General features: G+C 40.3%; 1 protein-coding gene across 1 annotated transcript in view; it reads left to right on the plus strand.

Annotated features, from left to right (window-relative positions):
• SACM1L (SAC1 like phosphatidylinositide phosphatase) overlaps positions 1-25,418 on the plus strand; it is a gene marked incomplete at its 3' end in the record, with an annotated part of 32,916 nt that overhangs the window by 7,136 nt on the left and 362 nt on the right. The window contains 18 exon segments of the mRNA XM_084280392.1: positions 3,431-3,528; positions 5,127-5,201; positions 7,627-7,754; positions 8,936-9,085; positions 11,553-11,612; positions 13,209-13,242; positions 16,102-16,203; positions 16,966-17,051; positions 17,220-17,306; positions 17,727-17,795; positions 17,889-17,968; positions 19,900-19,998; positions 22,819-22,957; positions 23,199-23,268; positions 23,358-23,430; positions 23,892-23,985; positions 24,070-24,162; positions 24,856-24,913. Coding sequence (XP_084136518.1) covers positions 3,431-3,528; positions 5,127-5,201; positions 7,627-7,754; positions 8,936-9,085; positions 11,553-11,612; positions 13,209-13,242; positions 16,102-16,203; positions 16,966-17,051; positions 17,220-17,306; positions 17,727-17,795; positions 17,889-17,968; positions 19,900-19,998; positions 22,819-22,957; positions 23,199-23,268; positions 23,358-23,430; positions 23,892-23,985; positions 24,070-24,162; positions 24,856-24,913 — 1,595 coding nt within the window.

Consider the following 25,418-nt stretch of genomic DNA (forward strand, 5'->3'; position numbering starts at 1 on the left):
TGCTTATCTGTCTTGGAGGTCACTGTCTCTTCTTTCCCAAGGCTTCAGTATTCAGTGTTAAGCATCTAAATTCTTAGAACTCTACTTAACCATAAAATAACTTAATTCTTAGAACTCTACTTAACCATAAAATACCTTAATCTTTTCTATTAAGAGGAGAATGAGTAAAGCATTTTAGTTTATATTTCTGCGCCTACCCTACTCAATCCTTCATAGCTATCTCCTGATTAACTTGGCTGAGGACTAACTCCTCCATGGAAAGGGCTATACATGGGACACTGAGGCAGCTTAGTATGGTTAGAGCTTATTGTTTAAAACCACCTGTGATTGCACAGCTGTAAATACTTTATTAATACTATTCCTTCATAACAATAATCAACTTACTCTAACATAGTATTTTTACTAAATTATGTTCTACTTTAACAGCCACATTCTTCTTGATGCACCTCAGGACACCATTGGCCCTCTTGGCTATGAGGGCACATTGCTTGCTCATGGAGAGCTTCTTGTCCACCAGGACTCTCAGGTCCTTCCCAGCAGGTCAACCCCTAACCTATACTGGTGCCTGGGGTTATTTCTTTCCAGGTGCAGGATCCTACACTTGCCCTTGTTGAATTTCCTTAGGTTCCTCTCCACCCAAGTCTCTGGCCTCTCCAGGTCCCACTGAATGGCAATGCAGCCTTCTGGGGGTATCAGCTGCTTCTAGTTTTGGATCATCACCAAACTTGCTAAGGGTACACTCTGTCCCCCCATCCAGGTCACTGGTGAATAGGTTGAACAAGTGGTGATACAGTGTGGTGCCCTGGGACACCCTGTTTGCTGCAGGCATCTGACTGGGCTCTGCACTGCTTGTGGCAACCCATCCAGGCAGTTCTCAGCCCACCTCACTGTCCATCTGCCTCACCCACACTACTCAAGCCCACCTATGAGGGCGTTGTGGGAGACAGTGTCAGAAGCCTTACTGAAGCCAAGGTAGACAACATCCACTGCTCTCCACCCAGCCAGTCACACCATCACAGGAGGCTATCAGATTGTGAAGGGTTGTCTTCCCTTGGTGAATCTTGGTCAATCAATATCAGTTGACTGCTAATGATAACCCTTTTTTCCTCCATGTGCTTATTGAATGAGCTGTTACATTACCTTTCTGGGGGTGGAGGTGAGGCTGACTGTCTTGTGGTTTCCTAGGTCGTCCTTTTAGCCCTCTTCTATTCTCCATGTCCTTTCAAAGATGATGGAGGGGGTACAGTAATAGTGTCATGGCCATGTTGTACTCAGTACTGTGCTTTCAAGAACACAGGTCACAAAGGGAAGTGTTTAGTTGTGCTCTCTGTGGTCAGTGTGGGTCTCTGCTTCCTTCATACAGAGTATTCAAAACCTGAAACTACCATTCTCCCTACTTTGGCCATTTGTATAACCTACGTTAAAATATTTTCTTTTCAACTTACTTCTAAGATAGATGAGTAGGAAGTGCCTAAAGGCTCTGTGTTGAAGGCATGACAGGTCAAACATTAAACTTTGCAGTGTCTTTTTTCCCGCTTTTTTAGTCTCGAATGTCAACTGACCTCCCAGAAAAAGCTGACTGTACCTAAACCAAGAGAAGTTACGTAGCTGCAGCTTTCTCTTGTGGAAAAATGCCTACTACTGGCTTGTGCCAACTAGCAGTGGGTTTCTGATGGCACTTTAAATAGTATGTACTGATTTCTTCTTAAATGCATTAACAAACTGAGGGCTTATAAATGCCTCTGAGCTTGTCTTGCCTGTTCTATCTGTGTAGATAGCTAGGTTGTTTGCTAAAAATGAGTTGCATTATTGCTATGAAACCCCCTTAAAGAGCCAGGGTGCACATGCACACTCCATCAAAACCAGCAGCGGTGAAAGCCAAGTAGGGATTTTAAGGCTATAGTGTCCAACAAATTGCATGCTTGTGTTTGTTACTGTGGTGTTTTTAGCTTCAAAGATACAGCATTTCATACCTGTACATGAGAGATTAGGAAGGCTGATTTACAAGGGGTTGTGTTTCCCATTTTAGGACCTGTAGACTAAATTTCCTTTAAGAAGTTACATTACCTAATGAATACTTAACATGACAAATTGTAAAGCAGTAAATAGTTATGGGATGGTCTCTGGCTTTCCTGTAATCACTCAGAGGTTGTAGTATCACCATCCTTGGGGAGAGCCAAAATACACTTTAAGAAATAGGGTTTAACTTTGAAGTTGGATAGACTTTGAAGTTGGCCCTGCTTTTAGTGGGTGGAAGGGTGGGGTGTTAGGCATGTTAAAACTGGACTTCTAGACAGCTTTCAAAGGACTCTTCTGATCTGAAATAGGATTCTAATTCAGCTTTCTGAAGGATTAAAAAAAAAACCCAACCCCAAAACAACAAAAAACATAGAGGGTGTGAAGAAATGTATGTGATCTATTTAGGGAGAAGGAGCCTAAAAATATCCTGTAGAATAAGCTTCCAGAAAAAGAGGTTTAAAAGTCTGACCCCCCAAGTCTTGTCAAGCCCAAAACTAAGAAAAATCATGAGTTAAAAAAATTAGTTCCCCAGTGTTCAGGGTTGGTTATTTGTTTACTACTTTCTACTCCTGTAGCTACTGGTCACTTCTGCATATCTCTTGTATTGTCACACAGTATAATGTATCTGGCTTCTTGTGGGGATCTCAACAGGTGTATTTTTAAGGAATGTTTCTGAAAACTTCTTAATTTTATGGTTAGTGTTGTACTACAGTTTAGATAAAGGAAACAGAGGTACGAAGTCTGAGCTTGATGTTAGTGTGTGGTTTGTCTAATGTGTCTGATGGCAAGGGGACAGGTCACCTAGACCAGGCTGATGAATCTGGGGGATGGTAAAGTTGAGACACCTGTGTCAATAAAACTAGTGTGGGACTTTAACTCTTCTGTTTGTTTTTTTCTTCCTCTGTGTTTTCTAGTGGATTCTTCCAATACTTGGAACACTCTAGTGTCATATAGGTGGTTTCATCGCTGTGGACATCATTTTTGTGTGTGTTAGTTGCATCAGGGATGTAATGCATTAGTTTTTGACCTACTGGAAAGTATTTCTTTAAAAAGCTTTTTATTTTGTCTTATCAGACTAAGAGGCATAGTTCGAACTTGCATGAATTATGCAGTGGACCACTGTGTATGCAAAGTCACTTCCACTTCTCTAACTTTCAGTATGAAATAAGGATTGAGGTTATTGAACAAGCCACATACTTTACAGTAATTCCTTAGTGTGAGCTGCTTTTCATGCTCTGTCAATGTCACTGGCTGTTGGGAAGTAATCCAGTGAGGATTTTGATTTTTTTGCAGCTGAAATAAGGTTTAAGAATGCTCTATCTTCACCTGGTGAAGAGCTTTAAGTATAAATAAAGAACCTCAAACTAAGTGTTGCTAAACAAAACCCCTTTTCCTATCTGTTCTGTTAAAGGCATATAACACCAGAGAAGTTCTACGTGGAAGCTTGTGATGATGGAGCAGATGATGTGCTTGCTATTGATAGAGTCTCCACGGAAGTCACTCTTACAGGTATTCCCCTCAACAGGATTTCTCAATATAGGCCTCTCTTGCCTATTACTTCACTGCAGGCACTCCCAGAACCTTAAAATGATACTGAGTAAATTGTTTTTTATCTTTGGTTACTGTTTTTAAAGTGGTCTGTGTTCTGTCCTGCAAAGGGCTTTGCTTGAAATGCTGCCTCACTGCAGGATCGATGCTCTGGGTGACCAGGGTGGTAGTGCTTGTCTGGCCTTGGTAAGAGTGTGCATTGCAACAGTAGGAACAGACTCATCCAAGCTAATCAGCATGGAGGCTACAAATACAAGATATTAAATATGGGAAGGATTGAACACTGGGCTTCTGCAGCTTTTGCTAAACTGTGTCATTGTTGTCTTTTATACTGATACCAGAGTTTCCTTAAGGCCTCTGGAAACAGGAACAGTAAAACCCTCACTGTAAATCTAGTTCTGCTGCAAATCTGGATTTAAATGGCAGTGCAAGTAGTCTTAAGCATTCTGATGCTGAGGTCATCAGAATTTCAGTTTAATTTTTAAGAATGTGAAATTAGTGTATGAAAACAGTCAAAGAATTTAGGTTATATAACGTGAAATTAAGGCGGTGGGTGGCTTCCCTTTTGATACTGAAGGAGTTTGAACCTCAGTGTTACTAATCTCTAAACAGACAGAAATGTTACAGTAATGTAAACAGTGAAGCAATCATTCTGTTCCTTTTAGTATGCTTCATACTGTCCATCCCACTGGTAATTCTGGTGTTGTAGTATAATATTTCAATTTCACTTTCAAAATTGGCCCCTCAAAACTGTAAAGGCAGCTGTCCCAAGTCTTTTATTAATCTTCATCTGTTCTCATTACTGGTGCTTTATCAGATGAGCCTGAAAGGTGTTTAAGAAAAGGAAAAAATCAAGTGCTATCTTTCTTTGTTCTCCAGGCTCTGGGAAGATGCCTGACTCCAGTGTGAGTGTTTTGGAGGTGTTTAAAAAAACAAACAACAACAAAACAAAGCCAAACAAAACCTTCTGCTATTCTAGAAATATGGATTGGATAAAAATTTTAACTTACTAGGACCTGAAGTGATATTTTGATACCTAATTGTTCTCCTGGTGTGCTGTTTGGAGTAGTGTATCCCTTCCCATATCTCTGCTGTTGGTGGTGGTTTTGCAGAGATAGACAAAAAAAATAAACTGGGTCTTCTGAAATGGAAATAAGGGGAAACTCAGGAGCAACAGTCAGAAGTGGGAGGGAGGCACAAACACTTGTGGTTTGTGTGTCCTTGATGTCTTGGTGGTTTCAAAACAAAGTTTCTGGAAGCTGTCAGGACAATATATTATTGAGGAGTCTGCTTGCTGTACTATCATGTAAATGAGCTTGAATATATTCAGTTGAATATTTTGACTAAGCATGAGAAATCAGGTTAGAATGCTTCCATATCTGTCCGTTCTCCCCCCACCCCTGCCAGCCCGGCATCAGGCTCTGGAATTCTGATGTGTTGCTTCTTACACTTAAGATTTGACCAAGGAGCTTTGACAAACCTAGTTTAGCAGGTTTTTTGTTCAATACAGGAATGAGGAAAGCAATCTGACACCCTGATGTTTTTTTTCTGCTTTTCAGTTAAGAAAGATGTTCCCCCTTCAGCAGTTACAAGGCCTATATATGGTATCTTGGGAACAATCCGATTGGTGGCAGGTAAGGAAAATGGAACTGTGCTCTCTAAAAATACTTAAACATAATGTATTGCTAAAGAAGCTTTAAAGACAAAAGCCATTATGGGCAAGTATCAGAGGTTGCGCTTTCAGTTGGATGAGCTTTCCTTGTGGCTGCCAGAGGATGGAAGTATCCAAGTGGAGTTTGTCATGATTTGTACACCTCTTAACCCTGCCTTTAGAGCAGCTTCAGGTTTAACTGACAGCTTGTTAAGGAATGCATTTAAAATGTGTGCAAAGAACTTCATCTACTTACTCTTCATAACTGCTTTAATCTTAGTTGCAGGATTTTGTGCAACAGTCAGGTACTAGGTTGTGAAATTTGACTTTAAATCAATAATCTTGGTACACAAATCACTGAAAGTGACAGGGTGATAGACTGACTAGTAGATGCAGCTGTTCGTGTAATGATTGTGTTCCAGCTACCCTACAAATACAAAGAAAACTCAGCATGAGAAGGACAGACTGGAACAATTCTAAATTTTAGGGAGTTGTAGGATAAGGCAAGAGTAAACTGTCATCATCTTCTAAGTATCTCAGTGGTGTTAGGATCTAAACAGACACTACCTCAAACCTGATGTATAAAGTCTATGCTTGCAGGAAAATAAGTGTTGCTATTCAGAAGATCTTTTGTGGGTAGACTTTAGAGTTTGAGACTAATGGAGTCTGAGAAATGATGCAATAAGGAACATGTATACCAAGTAGAAGTCTCCATACGTAAAAAGGAATTAAGTTCACTCACTGCAGTATTCTCAACTGAAGCAACATATTGTGTTAAATGAAGTAATTTTTGTCAGAATCTTAAACCACTGACCTTTATATGCTCAGATTCTAAAGGGCTGTGAATCTTGCAGAGTATGAGTGCTGTAACGGGCACCTGTTGTAGGTACTTTACAAGCCCTGATTATTTTAAAACTGAACTGCCCAAAAGGAATTTTCACAGCTTCCAGGCTTGGTAATGACTTTCACTTGTATGACTGAATATTATGTAAAATGCAAAAATACAGAAGTAAGTTCTTTTAATAGCCTGGGGTTTTTTTTAGCACTCCCCCCGCCCCAAGCTCTGCATTGACTGATTGTTAGTATAGGGCTGTCAAACTAAAGATGGTATCAGTTAATGTTTGGCAAAGCGTTGTTAGGCAGTTCACTGTTATCTGTAAAGCAGGTTCCATATCTAGCAGTGCAGCATCTTTAACAAGGATAAATATTCTTTGCCTGTTGCAGTATTAGGGGAAAAAAAACTGCTTAAGTCATACCTGAAGCTCTGAAATCTGAACAGAAGCTTGCATACTCTATATCTCTCTGCTTGTGCTGCACCTTTGTGGCACAGTTATGGATGTAATATGCTGTTTTTACAAAGTACCTGGATGCTTGTGACATTCCAACCAAAAGCAATAATTAAAACTTAGGAATGCTCTGTTACTTTTTGCATCTCAAGTGTTTGAACATTCCACCCAAATAAAAGGTGTAACATTAGAGCTGCAGAGGTAAAAAAACCAGATGGTACCTGTTCTTTGACTATGTAGACTGGATACCTGACGTAATACTCACCTGTCCATAAAACTTGGTGTATATCTAGTTATAGTAATTACAGATAAACTTACCACACACGATGTGAACTGTGTGTGCTTTGGCATTTATACTTCTCTGTGTGCTTTAGTATGAAAGCAATTGATCTCTGCTTCTGTATTTGTGTGTGGCCTGCTTGTTGTTTTGCCTTGCTGAAGTTGCAAGCAAGTGTTTATTGGTTACAAAGATAGTGAGACATATTTATCTATCAGTATCAGGTTTAATAAAGTAATCTTTTCTTCAGAAACAAGATGGCACTGAAATAGGATAGGCTTGGAAATAAGTTACCAGCAAGTGTAAATTAATTGCTGTGAGTGAACTGTCATGATTGCTGTGTGGCTTTGCCATTTCTGTAGCTTATGTAAACAGCAAACTTCCTGGCTGAAATCACAAGAAGAAACTCCCTTTTTGCTCCATTTTGAACCTATTAGGATAAATATTTTTTTTAGGAGAAGATAAATAGCCTTTTAAGGTTCTGAAGCAGGCTTCCTTTCGTGTGTTTCTGACTTGTTCTGTGCCTTCCAAACCACACTCAAGACCATTGGCCTCTTCCTGCATTTGCAAGCTTCAAGACTTTCAGATTGTCTCAGCTCTGACTGACACTTGTCCATTTTTTTAAAATTCCTTAAGCTTATTAAGTATTTCAAGATCTGTGAGCAGAGAAGTGGGTAGCTTAGTAAGTGCATTTTGTTTCTGTTCCAGCCCCTTACTGTTAAAAATGTAAAGTAAGGAAACCTCACTAAGGGTTTTAGTTCTCTGATATTGTTATAGGCTGCTTTGCTTAATATATGTGTCTGTTTGTTTTGGTTTTCTTTAACACTGCTCTTTCTGATTTACAGGCACATATCTAATTGTAATAACAAAAAAGAAAAAAGTAGGTGAGATTTTCAGTCATGCAATCTGGAAAGCAACAGACTTCGACATCCTGTCCTACAAAAAGACCATGCTGCACTTAACTGATATTCAGGTAGGAGGATTGAGCAGGGAGCCTGGGGGAATGTTATTTTATGTTAACATACATTACTACAGGATCTAATTTGATAAAACCATATTTTAAAAAAAAATTATTTATTTTATGTGTTTTCTCTGATTTTTCTCAGTCTATTATAATTGATGTACATAAAGTAGAGATGTACATAAAGTTATGGCATTAAAGGTAACAAACTTACACTGTGCGACTTAAAACACCATTGCCAGAGTTTGATCTGCATATTGTGGGGTTTTTTTTCCTCCTTTTAAGGTAGTACAGTATGGGAGGATGGGGTGAACTGTCTTACTGTGTCGCTGTTCTTGTTCTTAAATCCTGTTTTATTTTCTCTGAGGACCTTCCTGAAGCCTTTGCTTGCCTGGCATGCTGCAGAGGTGTCTTAGTGCTGCCCTGTAATAGATGTGCAAATGCACCCTATTACAGAACAGACTCCCTGAGCCAGTCCACAAAATCACAGTGCACTTCATGCCTTTCTTGCAGCTTTGCTATTCTAATACCTCCTACAATAAGCTGCCTTGATGTTATCTAGTTATCTGTCTTGCTTAATTTATGGAATTACTCAATTATATAGTTATCCAGAAGGGAGTAATTGATTTCTTTTTTGAGGGGGAGGGGAAGGATGGAGATTATGTAAAACAGATATGTTGTGGATCAGTAGAGTAGGTAAGGGTGTATAACCAATGAAGCTGAAAGGGAATCTGATTGGACTTTGAGAAAAAGTATGACATAAATCAAAACTCAAAGCAGAATGTGCATTAGTTATTGGGGCAATCTTAACAGGAAGCTATATTTTCTTTTTTTATTGCCATCTTGTCTTGTTTTCTTTGAATGGATTTCAGGGAATCTGATGGCTTCCTCTTTTTGCTTGGAAGTTGTTAATATTAGTTTAACATCAATAGCTGCTTGTATCACAGGAATACTGTTCTTGCAGAATTTGGTTGCAGTGTGCTAGCTTTAAGTTATCTGTGAGCTGGTATCAGAACTGCAATCTTGTGGTTTCCTCCTTGTGTGGTAATATCTAGATGATGTCATGTGTTAGAGCACTTGCAAAGCTCATCACATCGCTTCAAAAGTAGCAGTAGCTTAAGGGTAAGACATTTCAATGGTAATAAATGACAGCACTTAGGTCCTTTTTTTAATTTTTCTTCCCCTCTGAACAGTTGCAGGACAACAAAGTGTTTTTATCAATGCTCAGTCATGTCTTGAGCGTAGATGGATTTTACTTCTCAACGACGTACGACCTGACGCACACTCTGCAGCGGTTAGCCAACACGAGCCCAGAGTTCCAGGAAATGAGCCTGCTGGAGAGGGTAAGGATCTCACTTTACTTAGTGCCTGTCTCAGACATTGCCAGTCAGTTCTGTGTGCTCATGCAGCTGATGTGTACATGATGTCAAACTGCAGCAAGCTAAAGGAAACTCTACATAAAGCTTAGGATGATGTTGCTGGAATCAGTGGTCCCGTTTTACTTGGGATGAAACATTTTTTTTACAATTGAAGTGGTATGCTAAATGGTAGCAGATACTGTTGAAGCATTTGTAGTCCCCTGTTAAACTAAAAATGTCTTTACTATTATAATTGTTAAAGTAGTGAAACAGATTTCTGTGTTGCTTAGATGCAAATCCTTATAATAGAACTAGCAAAAAATAGCACTGCATTGCTAAACTGTGTAACTAGGCTATCTCTGATCTTGCCAATTGAGTTGTTCTAGAGAACTGCCTCAGAACAAGAAGCTGACAGTGAGAGGAACAAGAAACGACTGAGCAAGTGTGTGAAGCACATGGAGTCAAGTTACAGTTTGAGGTTTTTTCATAGAGTGCTTAGAATATGGGTGGGTATCACTGGTCTGTAAGGCTTCAGTACAGGACTTTGTTCAGCATTGCAACGCTTTACTGAAACTGTTACAGCTTGTGGCTGAGCACATTAGTCCACCCTTCCTTAAATCTCAGCTTGTGACTAGCACAAAGTTCTAGAAATCTGTTCATATGTGATGTCAGGCTTCTAGATGGAGCAGTTCAAAGTACTTTCTGAAGTCTGCTTAAAATGGATTTTAATGCAAAATAAATGAAAGCTTGCCTCTGCAAGTAGTGTTTAATACTAAAGTCAACAAGGAGGAGCTAAGTAGAAAAATGAGAGAAAGCAACTAATTCCTCTGACCTATAATAGGGGGGGGACACAGACAAGGTGGATCCAAAGTAGAATAAATGGCACTTGGCTTCAAATTCTCTTCCAGGATAAAGTGGAACAGAACTGAGGGGTTTATGGCTGTTGTGGACCTAGGATGTTACATTCTATCAAAACTGACTATTTCTTATTTTTGAGGCATGAATTTGCTGCTTTTCCTTTAAACAGAATTGCACAGCCAAATGCAATTTGAGCTTGAAATTGTCTTCTGTTTCCAGAGTTTGGAATCCTTAGTCTGGTAATTTAGGGTACTGCAGCATAAACAAGGTCTACACTGCCTAGGGCACTGAAATAGTGAAACCTTGAAGGTCAATGGCACTTTCTTCCTTTGTCAAAGAGGTGGCAGTGGAGTAATGAGATGTTGTCTCTTGGTTATGGAAGCTCTCTAAGCTGGGGAAGCAATACATTTTTTCCAAGCTTTAAAAATCAGTTTATCGTTGAGGACTAATTAGCATTATCAAATGCTGCTCTGGCAGTACCCTTGCCAGGGAGAGCAGTTGCTGACATAAAAGGCTTGGTTTGCCTCAAAATTGTGACACTTCAGAAGGCTGTTTGAAAGGCAAGGTACAGCAAAAAGGTGTCAGGTTCAAGTAAATTCAGATGTTAGGTGGTTAAAAAGATTTTAATGTAATCTTATACTCATGTGTTTGCAGTGTAATGGCTTAACAACAGAATAGTGGCGATTTGGGGCATCTCTGGTTCACCTCTACAAGAGAATCCCAGTCTGTTTGTGTGGATGTTTTGGGTTGATATTTGTCTTTGCTTTTGTTGGTGGTGGCTTTTTGCTTGGATTGTTTTAAGCTGTATTGATAGAAGGAAACAGCCCTGATATAGGGACATCAAAGTATTACGTCACTTTCACTAGTTCAAGGTGTTGCAAGTAGGATTAGATGGGTTTCTGTCACATAGTTGAATTTGCTTTCTGCTTAGACAAAGGAGTGTTCTAACACTGAGCTAGAACTAACCCTCATCACCAGTGATGTACTGTCTGCTTGCCTCATGTTGAAGTTGAGATTTATGCCACTTCCCCTGAGCCTGCACTATGTTCTGCAGCAAATGTCACTTTGGTGACTAATCTGATAGCTTTCTGGAATGTGCTCACCAACCTGCTGAAGACACTTCTAAGGTGAATTAGGAATAGGAAACATGCAAAGTTGAAGAGGCTAACTTATGCAGAAAAAGATAAATGCTTCTGTCCTTTAAGCTGCAAGTGTTATTTAGTGTTTGCTTCTCAAAATTACTGATTATTGTATGCAGGACTCCTTGCATCTGCCCATTTTAGGAGTCCTGCCTTACTATGGTTCTTAAAATTTTGGATAATCTGTTCAAGCCCTGTTTATGTGAGGCAAAGACTGGAATATTCTTTCTGTACTGCAGCTCAGTTGGTAATGGCTCAGCATGCCTGAGCTATTTAAATTTTATTTAGATTTATAATTGAGGTTATGAATGGTACTGATGAAAGAAGGATGTTTCATTTCCAGGTGATCAGATGTACGTAGTCTTGTGTAATGCATGGATACTATGATCTTCCCTTTGTCTACTCCAGCAGAACAGTTGGTCTCTAAAAGCATGCTGGCTTTTTTCTTGCTGCAGGCAGATCCACGATTTGTATGGAATGGACATCTTCTGAGAGAATTTGCTGCTCAACCAGAGGTAAACCCATTGTAATGATTGTATTAATAGAGGATTATGGTAATTTTACTGTAAGAATACAAGTTGCCTGTAATTCTGTCTCTTGGTTCAGACAGCCAGAACCAAGTGTAACGTGGCTATTCGTATTCCAGTCTAGCACAGTGACAGCCTTCTGGTTTCAAACTTCCAACTTTACCTCAGTATCCTCAGTAGTATGTACAGCAACGCTGACTTTGGAAATCTTTGAATTTGAAGATACTGTACTGAGGCTATGCTCATATAAACTAAAAGAAAAGCTGCTTTGTGCAGTGTGTACTTCCCAAGCTGTTTTGAAGTTTAGCTACTTACTTGTCTTGAGGTATAGGCAAGGTTCAGCTCATTGCTTTTTCTAGGATTGACTAGCATCTTTCTTCATGCATGCAGTTTAAGCTCCATTTGTCCAGTGAATAAGGAATGAAACTGATAATGAAGAGTGAGACTGACAGGTTATATCCTTTCAGTTTATTTCAAATGAAGACTAGCACGGTGAAACCTTTAAATTCACTTAATGCAGCAAATACAAGTATGTGACTGTATGGCACTGTATTATCTCAGTGGCCAGACTGATTCAGGCTCCTTCCTCTTAGAGGTTCAGATGTGTGTTGAACTGCTCAAACAGCCTGCACCACAGCAACCTTTTCTCTCTGTCAATTCTTCACATTTATCGAAGTGAATGACGCACTGCTGCTATTTCTGTCTCGGTAACCTGTGGAGATGTGCTCTGCAGAGACAACACTGTTCCAAAAGGCTGCGTTGTGCAGTGCTGCTGGAATGTGGAGATATGAATTAGCAAAGGGCTGTTGTGACTCTTCCCAAGGCATATGACTGGGTGTATGGTTTGGATAGCGCAGAGCAAGCAAAGCTTGGGAAATGAGGGAGAAGCTGTGGTGGGAACAGCAAGAAAGCCACATGTGGCTGGGTGGTGAAAACAGACATAGGAGGCAGAACACAGAAGTTGAGCAGAGAGATAACTGATAGGTGAGGGGAAACGTGACCTAATGTTGACTGCAGGTGGCTTGCCATAGTAACAGTTTCGGGTAATGAGAGATGGTATTTCTGACTCCTGGTACTAGAAAACTTCAATTTTAAAATTTTTTGGAAGACTGAATTATTTAGTGATGGGATGGGCAAAAACCCTGGAACAAGCCCTTGAAGTATTAATTGCACAGACATACTCCTTACTGAAACCTTGTGTTGCTTATTGCTGTCTCTGCTTACGTCCTACTGTGGAGGTACAGCAGCTACCACATCAAAAGGGTTTTGGTATCTATTGCTTTATATGTCATGTTTGTGGAAGAGCAAATGCTATATACAGGAAGACTAAGCAGCTTGGTGGTTTTTGTCGAGGCCACTTAATTAGGATTAAACTTTCACTTTTTCCCTCCTGCTAAAAAATGTTACGTATGTTGATGTTTTCTTTGATTATTTTTTCCCTAGAAATAATTACTGCACCCTAAACAAAGTAAAGGATATAAAGTATATAAAACTATGACAAAAAAAAACCTCATAAACAAAGCATAGCCACTCACCTTTTGGCTCGTGTTATTCAATATAACATGTATTTTGTGTGTGTTTCAGATCCATAGGTTTGCTACGCCTGTGATGCACGGATGTATCCTTTTTACATCATAGAGCCCAGGGCTGAATATGGCAGCCTAACAGCAAAATGGTTGCTGATGCAGCTGCTATGTTGGCAACTATAGCCTCGAACACAGTGTCAGAATTAAGTTGTAGCTTGTTCAGATATAAGCATTACGTGTTACTTGATAGCCCACTCATATGTTAACTCACTTGAATATTCTGCTCTTAAGGCTTAATGTATTTAATTTTACAGGCATGATTTGAGTAACTATTTTTCAGTGGGATTGAAGGTTAAGATGAATATGGCAAATGCTTTCTCTTAGTCCCTTTTATCTTGCTATAAGGATACCTTCACTTAGCATTTAATTTGGATTTTAAATAAAGGGAGAACAGTTTTGACTTGAAGGACTACTTATGGATGAATAAAAGGATGAGTTCTCCTGAAGGCTCCTAGAATACTTCTCCTAGCCAGCTGCTTTTCCTGCACCAACGCTTTGGGTAACAGCCTTCTTAGTAAAGCAGTCATGAATTTATTTTTCAGAAAGGCTGTATGCTGTGAATAAGCTTGGTGCTTTCTGGAGGCAGTGTTCCTCATGCAGTGTGTGATCACCAGTCAGTCTCAGGTGCTCCTGGACTGGCAGCATGAAAAGGATGGATGGAGCAACTCATGCGGCGTCCTCCTTAGTTCCTCCATTGCAGAGGCCCCTCAGGTGTGCGCAGGGAACAGCTCCCAGACTGGATCAGTTCTCCTGGTAGGACTGCTGGCAGCTGGCAAATCTCCAGTCCTCCCTTTCTGTGACTTCATTTAAGGGAAAATGTTGTGGGAGTAGGTGGAGGAGCAAGGGAGAACAGCAAAAGGGAACTGTCAGAGCAACCCAATCCTGCAGATCATGGGTGGTAAGGTCTGTGTGGAGTGCAATTGGTGGACAGCAATTAACATACCAGCAGGTCCAAGGAAGTGATTGTGCCCCTGTACTTGGCATTGGTGAGGCTGCACCTCAAATATTGTGTTCAGTTTTGTGACCCTTGCTACAAGACAGACATCCGGGCCCTGGAGTGTGTCCAGAGAAGGGTAACCAGGCTGGTGAAGGGGCTGGAGGGCAAACCTTAGGAGGAACAGCTGAGGGAACTGGCTTTTAGCCTGAAGAAGAGGAGGCTGAGGGGAGACCTTATCACCACCTACAGTTACTTGAAAGAACATTGTAGAGAGGTGGGGGTTAGTCTCTTTGCCCAAGTGACAGGTGATAGGACAAGGGGGAATGGACTCAAGCAGCACCAGGGCAGGTTTGGATTAGACATTAGGAAAAGTTTCTTCACCAAAAGGGTTGTTGGGCATTGGAACAGGCTGCCCAGGGAGAGGGTTGTCACTGACCCTGGGTATATTTAAGACGGGTGGATGAGGTGCTTGGGTTTAGTAGAGGACAGGTACGGTTGGGCTCGATCTCAAAGGTCTTTTCCAGCCTAATAATTCTGTGATCTTCCTGTGTCCTACTTTCACTGTACAAATAACTAGTATAAATAGCGTGTGTTTTGCTGTAATTCTAGTGCTAACCAAACACATTAGGAAACTCAGGAATTAGAATAAACTGGGAACAGCCTTCAGCAGAACTGTTACAGCACTGTTATTTCAGTAAAATCATGGATTCTTTGCCCCAGCCCCATATAAGCATATTGCTCAACTATGTGGGCTGGACTAGCTGTACAAGGGCTGGGTTAAAGGGTGTAGAACCTGGCGGTAATTTTCCAGGAAAGCAGAGTAACAGTTCTTTTTCACAGTCTAACTTATGAACTGCAAGAACATTCTGGATTTTAGAGCTGATTTTGTGGTGTGGTGTTTTTAATTGTTTTTTAACAGGCAGTATTAGAACAAATAAACACATAAATCAAGGTGTTCCACGGGTGCAGTCAGCGTGCGCTTTAACGTAGCTTAGGTGCTCAAATGATGCAGTTGCTTCATGTCCCATTTGAGTTATAAATATAGAGTCACTGTAAAATGTGCTGCTTTAAAAAAGGAAATGCATCTTTGTTTACTTACCAACCTTTAAGTATAGAGGTTGCTCAAAGAAGAGAAGGCTGCAGTGTACTAGTACTGCAGCTTGTGGAAGTTGACCATGTTTACCTTGTGCTTGCTTTCAAGTTGTATGCTTTAGTTTTTATGGGCAAAGGTTGAAAGCCTTTGAATCTACCTGGAGAAGTTACTCGAGATGAATGCTGGCCTCTTATTAGACTTGATAGCTCACTGGAGTCTAAATGGGGGCAGTTATAAGCAGCACAGAACAAGACTCTAAAACTGAAGCTGGTTGTCAGTGTTGATTAGGCCCAGGTTATGGTGTATCTGCCACTTCAGGTATCCACCCTGAGCAAGAAAGCTTTCTTATGTAAGAAGCTCCCACTGGAGACTTGGTACATGTTCATTCTCTCTCCTGGCATGGATTTGAAAGCCACTGTGCCTAACTGCTAGGTCTGGCATTTGCAAATGTGATGTTGAATTTACAAGAGCAAGGTATATTGCTACAAGCAATAGGGGCAAGAAACTTTTGAGATAGCTTAATAAAATTATGGATGAGATGGAGGCAGCACTGACTAGAAATTCAGAAGTCAGTTCATTTAATGATAGATATATAGGACTGTAAAAGCAGACTAATCTTGTTTTCTCAAAATTGTAGCAGTTTTAATGTGTGTTCATCAGTGACATCACCATAGCCTGTCCTTTTGTGACAATTCTAATATTGTTACTCACTCAAGTTTAATGCTCAACTGCTACTAATGTGAGAAATGTTTCCAAGTTTCACTGAATGTGGTCACTTGGGTCCTTGATGCTTTCTACCTCTTTGATATGTAAAAATATCTCAATGAAATTGAGGGTTTTTTCCTTAATGTTTTTCATTAGTTATCACTATGCACTCTTGTTCTATTAATGGCAAGTGTTTTGACTGGCTGCTTGTTTCCAGAAGAAGCTGTTTCAGGGCTGGTGTACGCTACTATGTAAGAGGTAAAACAGCAACTTGATTTATTTTAAAATAATATAAATTCCATCTATACATGTGACTTGCCTTTAAGAGTAATTGCTGCATAATGACTTGAAAAAAAATGCTTGTAACAGTTTGTCTCAAGGTCCTTACTCCAAAGAAAGTATTAGGAACGTGTGTGATGAATCAAAGCATGTGCTAGTATTTATTAAAACTGACTTTTCTTTATTCCTCCTAGAGATAACTGCAAAAGTTCTGTAGGTGTTAACACTTTACACACTTGCATTTAACTTCATTAAAAACAGCTGTAGTTTAATTTACTGCTGTGCCAAAAGGGATAAGAACATCACTGGTACTGGCAGGGAAGCCCTGAGTAGTGGTGGTCTTTAACTAAAGTTAAAAACTGAACAAGGAAATATTACTTTCTCTGTTCTTACTCCCAGCGTACATGCTTTTGAAGAAATTGATGTGTTTCAGAGGTACCATTGCTATTGAATTTTGAATATTTCAGTGTTGAAGCACTCTTTGTATTAAACTACCCAATTTCTAAGACTAGAAATACTAATATGTGTTAAGCACAGCTGTGCTTCTTCAAGTTAAACTTAGTATGGATCATGTTAAACTTTTGCCAAAGGTGTATTGAACTTACTGTCTTTGGACAATTCTGATATTTTCATGCTTTCTGTGAGTACTTAAAAGGGAAGGGTTAGGAAGCCTTTTGCTGATGTACTCTTGCTGTTCTGCAGCCAGTGTGACCTGGTTAACGAGGTCTTTCTCCTACACAGGTATTGATTCAGAAGGACACGCTGCCAACTTTGTTGAAACAGAACAAATTGTGCATTACAAGGGGAGCAAAGCATCGTTTGTTCAGGTAAAGTCAGTGTTAGGAACTGTTCACTGGTTTAAGATACATAGCTCTGTTCCTAAATATCAGTTGTGTAAGCTGTGCATGCATGCAACTAACCAAGGTTGCTTTATTTTTAAATGGCAAGTGAGTTCAAAAGTTCTGTTTTAAATCCCACTTTCCTTTCTTTTACAGACCCGTGGATCAATTCCTTTTTTCTGGTCTCAAAGACCAAACCTCAAGTATAAACCAAAGCCACAGATCAGCAAGTCAGTTAATCATGTATGTGAGTTTTTGTTGCTTTTTGGGGTTTTAATATATTTCTGGGCTCATGTTTGTGTGATCTGGCAACAAAGAGTAATCAGAAGAATAAAAATCAGCCATACAGGAATGAGCTTGTACCATGAAGCCTTGTACTCCTTAAGATGAGTTCAGAGCCTGAAGAAAATCCAGACATCATTGGCAAAGTTTCTTGTTTGCAGCAGCTCTAGTAGCTGCATAGCACTTGTTACCTGTGGCTCATGTAATAAGGAGGCTGAATGGACTAGGGGGATGAAAGAAAAGTATTAGCACAATAGGGAACACCAAATGGTTGTAAAACCAAATCCCTGTGTGGTGTCCTCTATTATTGCAGAGATTTCTTGTAAATCACAGATCCTAACAGTAGTGCACATCTCTCAACACACTTCCTTTCTTTTCTAGATGGATGGCTTCCAAAGACATTTTGACTCACAGATAATTAGCTATGGAAAACAAATGATTGTCAACTTGGTATGCTTTCACTTTTTCTTCCTGAAAGAGCTGCTGTTCTTTTAAGTACCCTTTTGAGTAATACTGTCTCTTTATTTTCCTTCTCTTTCCCAGGTTAACCAAAAAGGCTCAGAGAAGCCTCTTGAGCAAACGTTTGCAAAAATGGTAAACAGCATGGCAAACGGGATGGTCAGGTACGTGTGAAGTGAAAGGATCCCTTCTGTGTTAAGCTGAACATTGCCTCCAGACCTGTGGAGTGGTCAGCTCTGTTGGGGCCTTTTACCAGCTGTCTGGTTTGTTTTCTGAAGTAACTTGCACGTGACCAATACCTCTACCTCAGGGCTTACATTCTAAGCAGAAATGAGCCTGTGAAGCAAATACAAGACAGAGGAGACAGGGAGAATAAGGAAGGGAGCTCAGGGGCAGTGGTAATGCCAGTATTGGAGTAGTGTGCTGTGAGGACTGTGGAGACTGTTTGCATTTTAAGGAGAAACATTTTATGCCCTGTAGGACTAGCTTCTGGCAAAAGAGCTTGGTTACACTGCTAACTTAGTAGGGGAGTGCTGAGTGTGAGCCAAACAGTATTGAGATAAAGGAGGAAATGGTAAGGGGTGTGTGTAATTTAAATGCCTGAACCTCAGTGTAACAGTGGGCCAAGGGGGTAGAGGTGCACTTTAATCACAAGAGAAATTCCTCCTCTCTCTGGGAATGTTCAGTGCGGTCCCCAGTTTTCTAACCTGCCTGTGCTTGCTTTCACTGACTTGTAGAGGGTGGGCTGGCGTTCAGCTCCCACAGGTATTTACCTCCTGTCCTTTGCTTGAAACTGCTGTATTGCCACCTGTGTTTTTCAAAGGACCAAATCCTAGCTGGGAGCACAAAGGCATCCTGTTTTGATAATGATTCACTCCTTTCTAAGTGTAACTTGAGGAGTATAGTCAAGATGCCTTTAAATCCTGACATACTTTGATTTATTTTTTTCCCAAGCTTTTGTCTGCTTGTGTGATATCCTGCCCTACCCCATCAGGGTAGTTAGAGATGTCTGTCTCACTTCCATCTGCTTCTTTTACTATCCTCAGGGCTGTGTTTGTGTGTGTAGTGGCGTGTGGGCGTGGATTTTTTTAGTTTAAAAAGGCTGCTTGTAAGGTGATCTCTTTCCTCACTCACACCTAGGCTGGCAAAGATATCTTAGCTGTACAAAGCCTGTGGAATTCTGTGCATCTTTGCTGTGAAGTCATGGAGTGGAAACAAAGATGTAAAATTCTGTCAGGTTGTGTTTTAGAGATGCTGCCATTTCTGTATGTTGAAGTGCTGCTTTGTCAGCCTCACTTTCTTACTGCTGCCAAAATCCTTTTTGGAGGTTTGGTTAATATAGTTTTGATGGTTTGAGTCTTCAGTGTCTAGACACAAATGTCCTGAAAACTTGGCAAATAATAACTTTTTGATTGTGAATACTTGAGGGCAGGAGTGTAATGCCTTGTAAAGCACAGACAATGTGTATATCAGTAAATGTTGAATTAAATGACACTCATCTGGAGCATTTCTTACTGGAAATGAATCTGCTGTTAAAGTCTTGTTCCAAGTCAGTAGCTGCTTCATTTCCATATGGCAGAGTAGGTTAGTTGTTGAAACAGAATCTGTCTCAAGTTTCTAGTGAGCTATCAAGGGAATTCAGGTGCATGCCAGCAAAGAAAGATGCATTTCAACACCTGTGTCTCTTTCAAAGTGAACTGAAGTTCCTAATGCAGTTACTTGGAAGAGAGGAGGGCAAAAGAATCCTGGGTTGGAAGAAAAAAAAAAAGATAAAATCAGATGCTTATACATTCTGTAGTTTCTGGAAGGAGAAATACTAGCCAGAGTGTAGAATGAATAACTTGGAAGTGAATTCTTCCCCAGCCTAGCAGCATCTTGTAGAGAAATGTAAATGCTGTTACCATATGCGCTAAGGGTGCCGCATTGGGAAGATTATGGAGTACTGACAAAATCCACAGATACTTGCTGGAAGCCATCTCCAAAGAAAAACAAATCCCCTGTCACTACCTGCTGTAGAGGGGCCCTTCCTGGTGGGGTTGTCAGAGACCTTCACTGCAGTGTGTATGTAACCTGAAACCCTTGTGTCTCTGAACAGATACGTAGCGTTTGACTTCCATAAAGAGTGCAGTCGGATGAGGTGGGATCGACTTCAGATTTTGATGGATCAACTTGCAGAACAGCAAGATGAGTTCAGGTAAGTCTCTGCAGTTCTTCTGGACTGGACTGAGGGGAGACCTCATCATGGTCTATGGCTTCCTGATGAGGGGGAGCAAAGGGGCAGGCAGTGATCTCTTTGGTGACCAGTGATAGAACCCAAGGGAATGGTAGGAAGCTGCAACAGGGGAGGTTTAGGTTGGCTATTAGGAAGAGGCTCTTCATGAGAGGGTGGTCGGGCACTGGAACAGGCTCACCAGGGAAGTGGACACAGCTCTGAGCTTGTTTGAGTTCAGGAAGCATGAGGATGGTGCATTCAGTCCCATGCTCTGACTTGGCTGGCTATGTGTCGAGCCAGGAGTTGGACTTGATGATCCTTATCAGTCCTTTCCAACTCAGGATATTATGTGATTCTATGAAAATGAGACCATCTTCCTCATAGTTTTTTTTTACCTTGAGTTAAGGCACAGTAAAATAGACCTGTAATCCTCTATAAAGATGATGCATTCATAAGTATTAGTGTTTCCATATCTCTTGATGTCTTGCTGATATCATGTGCAAGATTAGAGACCTGGCAGTGAGTAAGTAGAGTCCTTTTTATGTCCCATTAAAATTGTTTTGAGAACTGTGGCAACCCTGCATGGTGACTCAGGAGCTGCCTTTGTACCTTTGAGCAAAAGGTTAGACAAATGAGTGTGCATCTGACTGAAGCTATTAAAAAAAATAGTCTCCTTAGGTGATTATTTCTTCATCAAAGATTAATTCTGTGCTGTGTTGACAGCAAACTGTTCTGCTCCTTCCACAGACACCTGCTCCCTCTTAAAAAGTGTTTTCTCTAACACAGTTTGTGGCACCAAACCTGGGCACTGATGGCTAGACCATGCTAACATAAGTAACCCCTAGAGAAACATTCTCATTTGTTCAGTCATATAGTAGTAGACTAAATGTCCTAATCAACTCAAATCTTTTAGTCCCACAGTAGCATTGTTTTAGCTCTTTGCTATTCATAGACATGTAGATTGTTAGGGAAACTTCACTTTGTTCTGCTTCTCTGATTTGTTCCTTCCTGTCCCTAAAGCCTTGTGCCTGCAGCATAAAGGAGATCAGCTAAAACATTACAAAACTGGCAGTGGTATATTCTAACCTAAAAAAACATGAACTTCAGGCTCAGTCTCATCAACACAGGAGTCTCCTCAACAAAACCTCTTGCCTAGAATGAAGGCTGTGAGAATAGTATAAATGGATCAGTGAATATTCTCTGGATGCCAAATAGAAAAGCCTAAAAAACCCACCTGAAGAGCTGAAGAATAAATTGGCTTTGAGCACTTCAGATAAGGAGAAATAACCATGTTGGTTGCCTATGCAGCCAAGGAACCTTTAGTCTTAGAATGAATATTCAATCATGAGTTTAACTGTCCCCTGCCATTGGAGACTTAAAGAACCATCTTTCCTAGAAATGAGGGTGGGGGGCAAGCTATGTATCACTAAAACAAGATACAGAAGTTGAAGCTCTTCCTCAAGATTAGGTTGCCTCTACCTTGCCTTGTTTTGTTTAATCTAGAGTGACTATTGCTTAAATAGGAACAGAAGAGTCTGAGTTCTGCTGGTCTTAGGAAATAGTTTTGCAACCCTGAGGGAAGTAAACAACTGTTTCCTGCAGGTTAAACACTGTTGCAAAAGACCTGTCAGAAATGAGAGCTGGCTTGCTGGGTTTTGGAGGGGTGGGAGGGAAGTGTGTGGTTTGGTGGGGTGGTGGTGGTTGCTTTTGTTTGGCCTTAAACAATATTATTACCCAGAAAAGTCTGCACTAATTAGCCAATTCTGGATAGATTTCCCAGGTGTTACTGTGTCTTTTAATCATGCAACAATGTAAAACTTGGTTTAACAAAACTAGTTCTCAAAGAATGACAAAAATGGGACTTGATAATGTGCAGTTGAGCAAAGTAAATGTCTATGCTTCCAAGGCTCTTGACTGTTTCAATGCTGCGTGAATCTATGACTATGTACTTAGTGCTGTACAGTAACAGTGAATCATGTACTAGTCCACAATCAGTTCATAATTACAGAATGGAGTAAATTAATCTAGAGAATGAGCTGTAAATCTGTAGGCAACTGGAAGTTTAATGCTGTGGCGGAAGGACTGGTGCAGTTCTGTCCCATTCACGCTTCCAGCTGAAAACTTGATGGGTATGTTTGTTTTACCAGCTCAGTTATCAGAGCATATGCATGCAGTTCAGTATTTAAAGTGATCTGTTTATCAACTACTAGAAACACCTGGCTTGGTTGATGAAAAAACTGGAGGTAACAATTAGCATGTGCAGTTACAAGAGGGAACATTTGGCTCTGCCAGATGTAAGTGACAGTAGCAGATTTTTCAGTAGTGGCCTTTAAAATTTGAATGCCTTCCTGGAAGAAGCGTGCCTGGTAGCCTGTGTGACTTTAGATGCAGCAGTGACTGGATTGAACCAGGTGTATACAGATCTGGTTACTTCTGCTCTTATACTCTGCTAAGAGGTTTGGTATCTGTGGGGCTAGCGCCCCTCAATATCTGAAAAAAAAGTATGTCACTGATGTTGCAGCAGAAGCAGCTCTTCCCAGTGGCATATAACTCAGTGTTACTGACTGTCTAAATGCCAAGAGTGAATAATACTGCCCTGAGACTACTAAATGTTCATATATTGATGCTGTTTTTCAGTGTGGGAGGGGAAGGTTCAGGGAGGCATCAGAGTTCCGAGAGATGGCTGAGAGCTCTGTGTGCTCAAGACAACTGTGTTTTAGCTGCTGGAATATTTACTAGTTGAAAATGTGTGGTTTATATGGACTGTCACCTATAAATGCTTAGGGGGATTGTATGTGTTAGTTATTTTCTAGTTGATTCCGATGGTAAAACTGTGACTCAGCAGGAAGGGATATTCCGCAGTAACTGCATGGACTGCCTCGATCGGACTAACGTGATCCAGAGCTTGTTAGCACGCAGATCTCTTCAAGCCCAGCTTCAGGTACCTATCTTACTCTTCTTTAAAAGCTGGAAGAAGAAAGAGGCTTTCAGATTGGAACAGAAATGTAATTTTAACACTTCAGTGAGAGCTTGCATACCTGAGTTATTGTACTACTTACTTGAAATGCATTGGCCAGACTTGCGTTGAATAAATCCATCCTCTTTTTCTTCTCCTGAAAGCAAAGCCTAATTTTTGTAGCAAGCTATTATAGTAAGCTTCAATATGCCTTTTTTCCTTCTAGAGGCTAGGTGTGCTGCATGTTGGACAGAGAATTGAAGAGCAAGCAGACTTTGAGAAAATCTACAAAAATGGTAGGCTCTTTACAGTGTTTAAACACCCCCTTTTTCCTAAACAGAGAAAATAACTTCCTTAATCTTTCTTAATCTTTTCCTATTTGCAGCATGGGCTGATAATGCTAATGCTTGTGCCAAACAATATGCTGGAACTGGTGCCTTAAAGACAGATTACACAAGGCAAGTCAGCCTTTCTTGTAAAGGCCTTCTGGGTTTTGGGGCATGTGTGTGATTTTTTTTTTTGTTGAAGTCTTCTTATCAGAGAAAGTTACTAATTGGGAGCTTATGCCATTGAGTTCTGCACTGGTTTCACTGGTAAAATGTCAGACTAAAATCTACGTAAACACAGGAAAGAGCGGTGTTACATGCAAGGAGAAAAGGTTGTCTGGAAATAAAACCAAGAAAATGTGCCTTTTCAAGTCAGGCAGATTTCTATTGTGGGATGGAGAGAAGTGTATTTTACTTTCAGGCTTTGTTATGGGTGTGTGTGGTGGCAATGCAGAGTCAACACTAATGAATACCTGCATGCAAACACATTTAAGCATAGTACACATTTGAACAGTGGAAAAACTCTGTATCTGAAATTATCTTCCTGAATTCCTAAATGTATTTTAAATATTTTTCAAAACTTCTCTTCACAGAACTGGGAAGAGAACTCAGTGGGGCTTAATAATGGATGGCTGGAACTCATTAATACGTTACTACAAAAATAACTTTTCTGATGGATTTAGACAAGTAAGTCAGGCTTTTAACTGTGGGGAGATGTGTTTGATGGGCATTGCTGTGCATTTTAAATCTTGCTCTCTGCTTCTTGTCCAGGATGCAATTGATCTTTTTCTGGGAAATTACTCAGTGGATGAAGTAGAGCCTGCTAGTCCTCTGCATGTCAAGAAGGATTGGAAGTTCTTAGCTGTGAGTATAAAGACTTCATTCATGATTGGAGAAAACACGTACAGCCTTCTAGTCACTTGCTTTGTGTGACTAAGTAGAACTTGTCTAGTAATGAAGCATCCCTATAATTTGGTTATGTTTCTGTGATGCCTGCTTGTAGGACTAAACCCAGACTATTCCCTTGACAGAAAATGGAGTGTCCTTGAGGTATTGGTAAAAACCCTCCTGCTTGCTCTTTTATCTGCTTCATCAAGTGGGAAGGGAGAAATTCTACTAGTCACCATCAATGTCTGACTCCTTCTGCTGAAGGAACTTGAAGATCTCCTTGTACTTCATGCAGAAGCATAGACTGTAGCACCAAAACTTTTTGGGTGGTTTTTTTTTCACCTTCCACTTCTATTTTGTGAAATGGGATTTGGGGACACTACAGGTTTAATTGGTGGCTGGTGTTTTTTTTGAAAAAAACAAACTAAAACCTCAACCTCTCTTTTGATAGGTGGAGGGTGTATTTTTTTTAAGCTAGTTATGGAGCACACTCTTCCAAATATTGGAACTACCCAAAATTGTAGCTGTACCGGAAATCAGGTGAATCAGCAGTTAAAGCAACTTTATTGCAAAGCGAGTAAATGACTGTAGTACAGCTCATCTGAAAGGAAATTAAGGAACACATGTGCTACTTACTATATCAAGTGATTATTCTTTTTCTTTCCCCAGCTGCCTATTATTATGGTGGTTGCTTTCTCCATGTGCATTATTTGCTTGCTAATGGCTGGTAAGTCACTACTCAGTTTAACTTCACAAAATTAGCTTGCATGTGCATAGACTCTTCTAGAAATGCTTACCAGAAACTTACTTGGTATAAAATTGCTTCTCAGTCATACTGATAGGTATTTGAGCATGGATCTGGAAACTGAGGGTTAGTGCTGTCATTACTGTGGAAAACCATGAGATACTTTAGAAAACAATGTTAAAACTTCTGTAGAAGCCACTTAAAGGGCAGTTAATAAAGCTAGATGTCTACTGTTATGGGCTGGATGAATCTCCAGAACACTATCTACCTAATTCGGGGCAGAAAGACAGTTGAGTCAGGTGTAAGCCCATTAAAATAGGTGTCCCCTTAAATCTGAATCCATGTTGGGAGTTGGGAAGGCTTTTTGCCTTCTGCTTTTGCCTTGAGTTCTCTAACATTAATGCCAGTAGAGATCTTATCTCTGACTTCTGTAGCTGTCTGCTCAAAATGTTTCAAGAACTGTGTGGTGAACAGTTACCTTAGAAGA

Source organism: Gallinula chloropus (assembly GCF_964237585.1).
Source record: "Gallinula chloropus genome assembly, chromosome: 2".
Lineage (NCBI taxonomy): Eukaryota > Metazoa > Chordata > Aves > Gruiformes > Rallidae > Gallinula > Gallinula chloropus.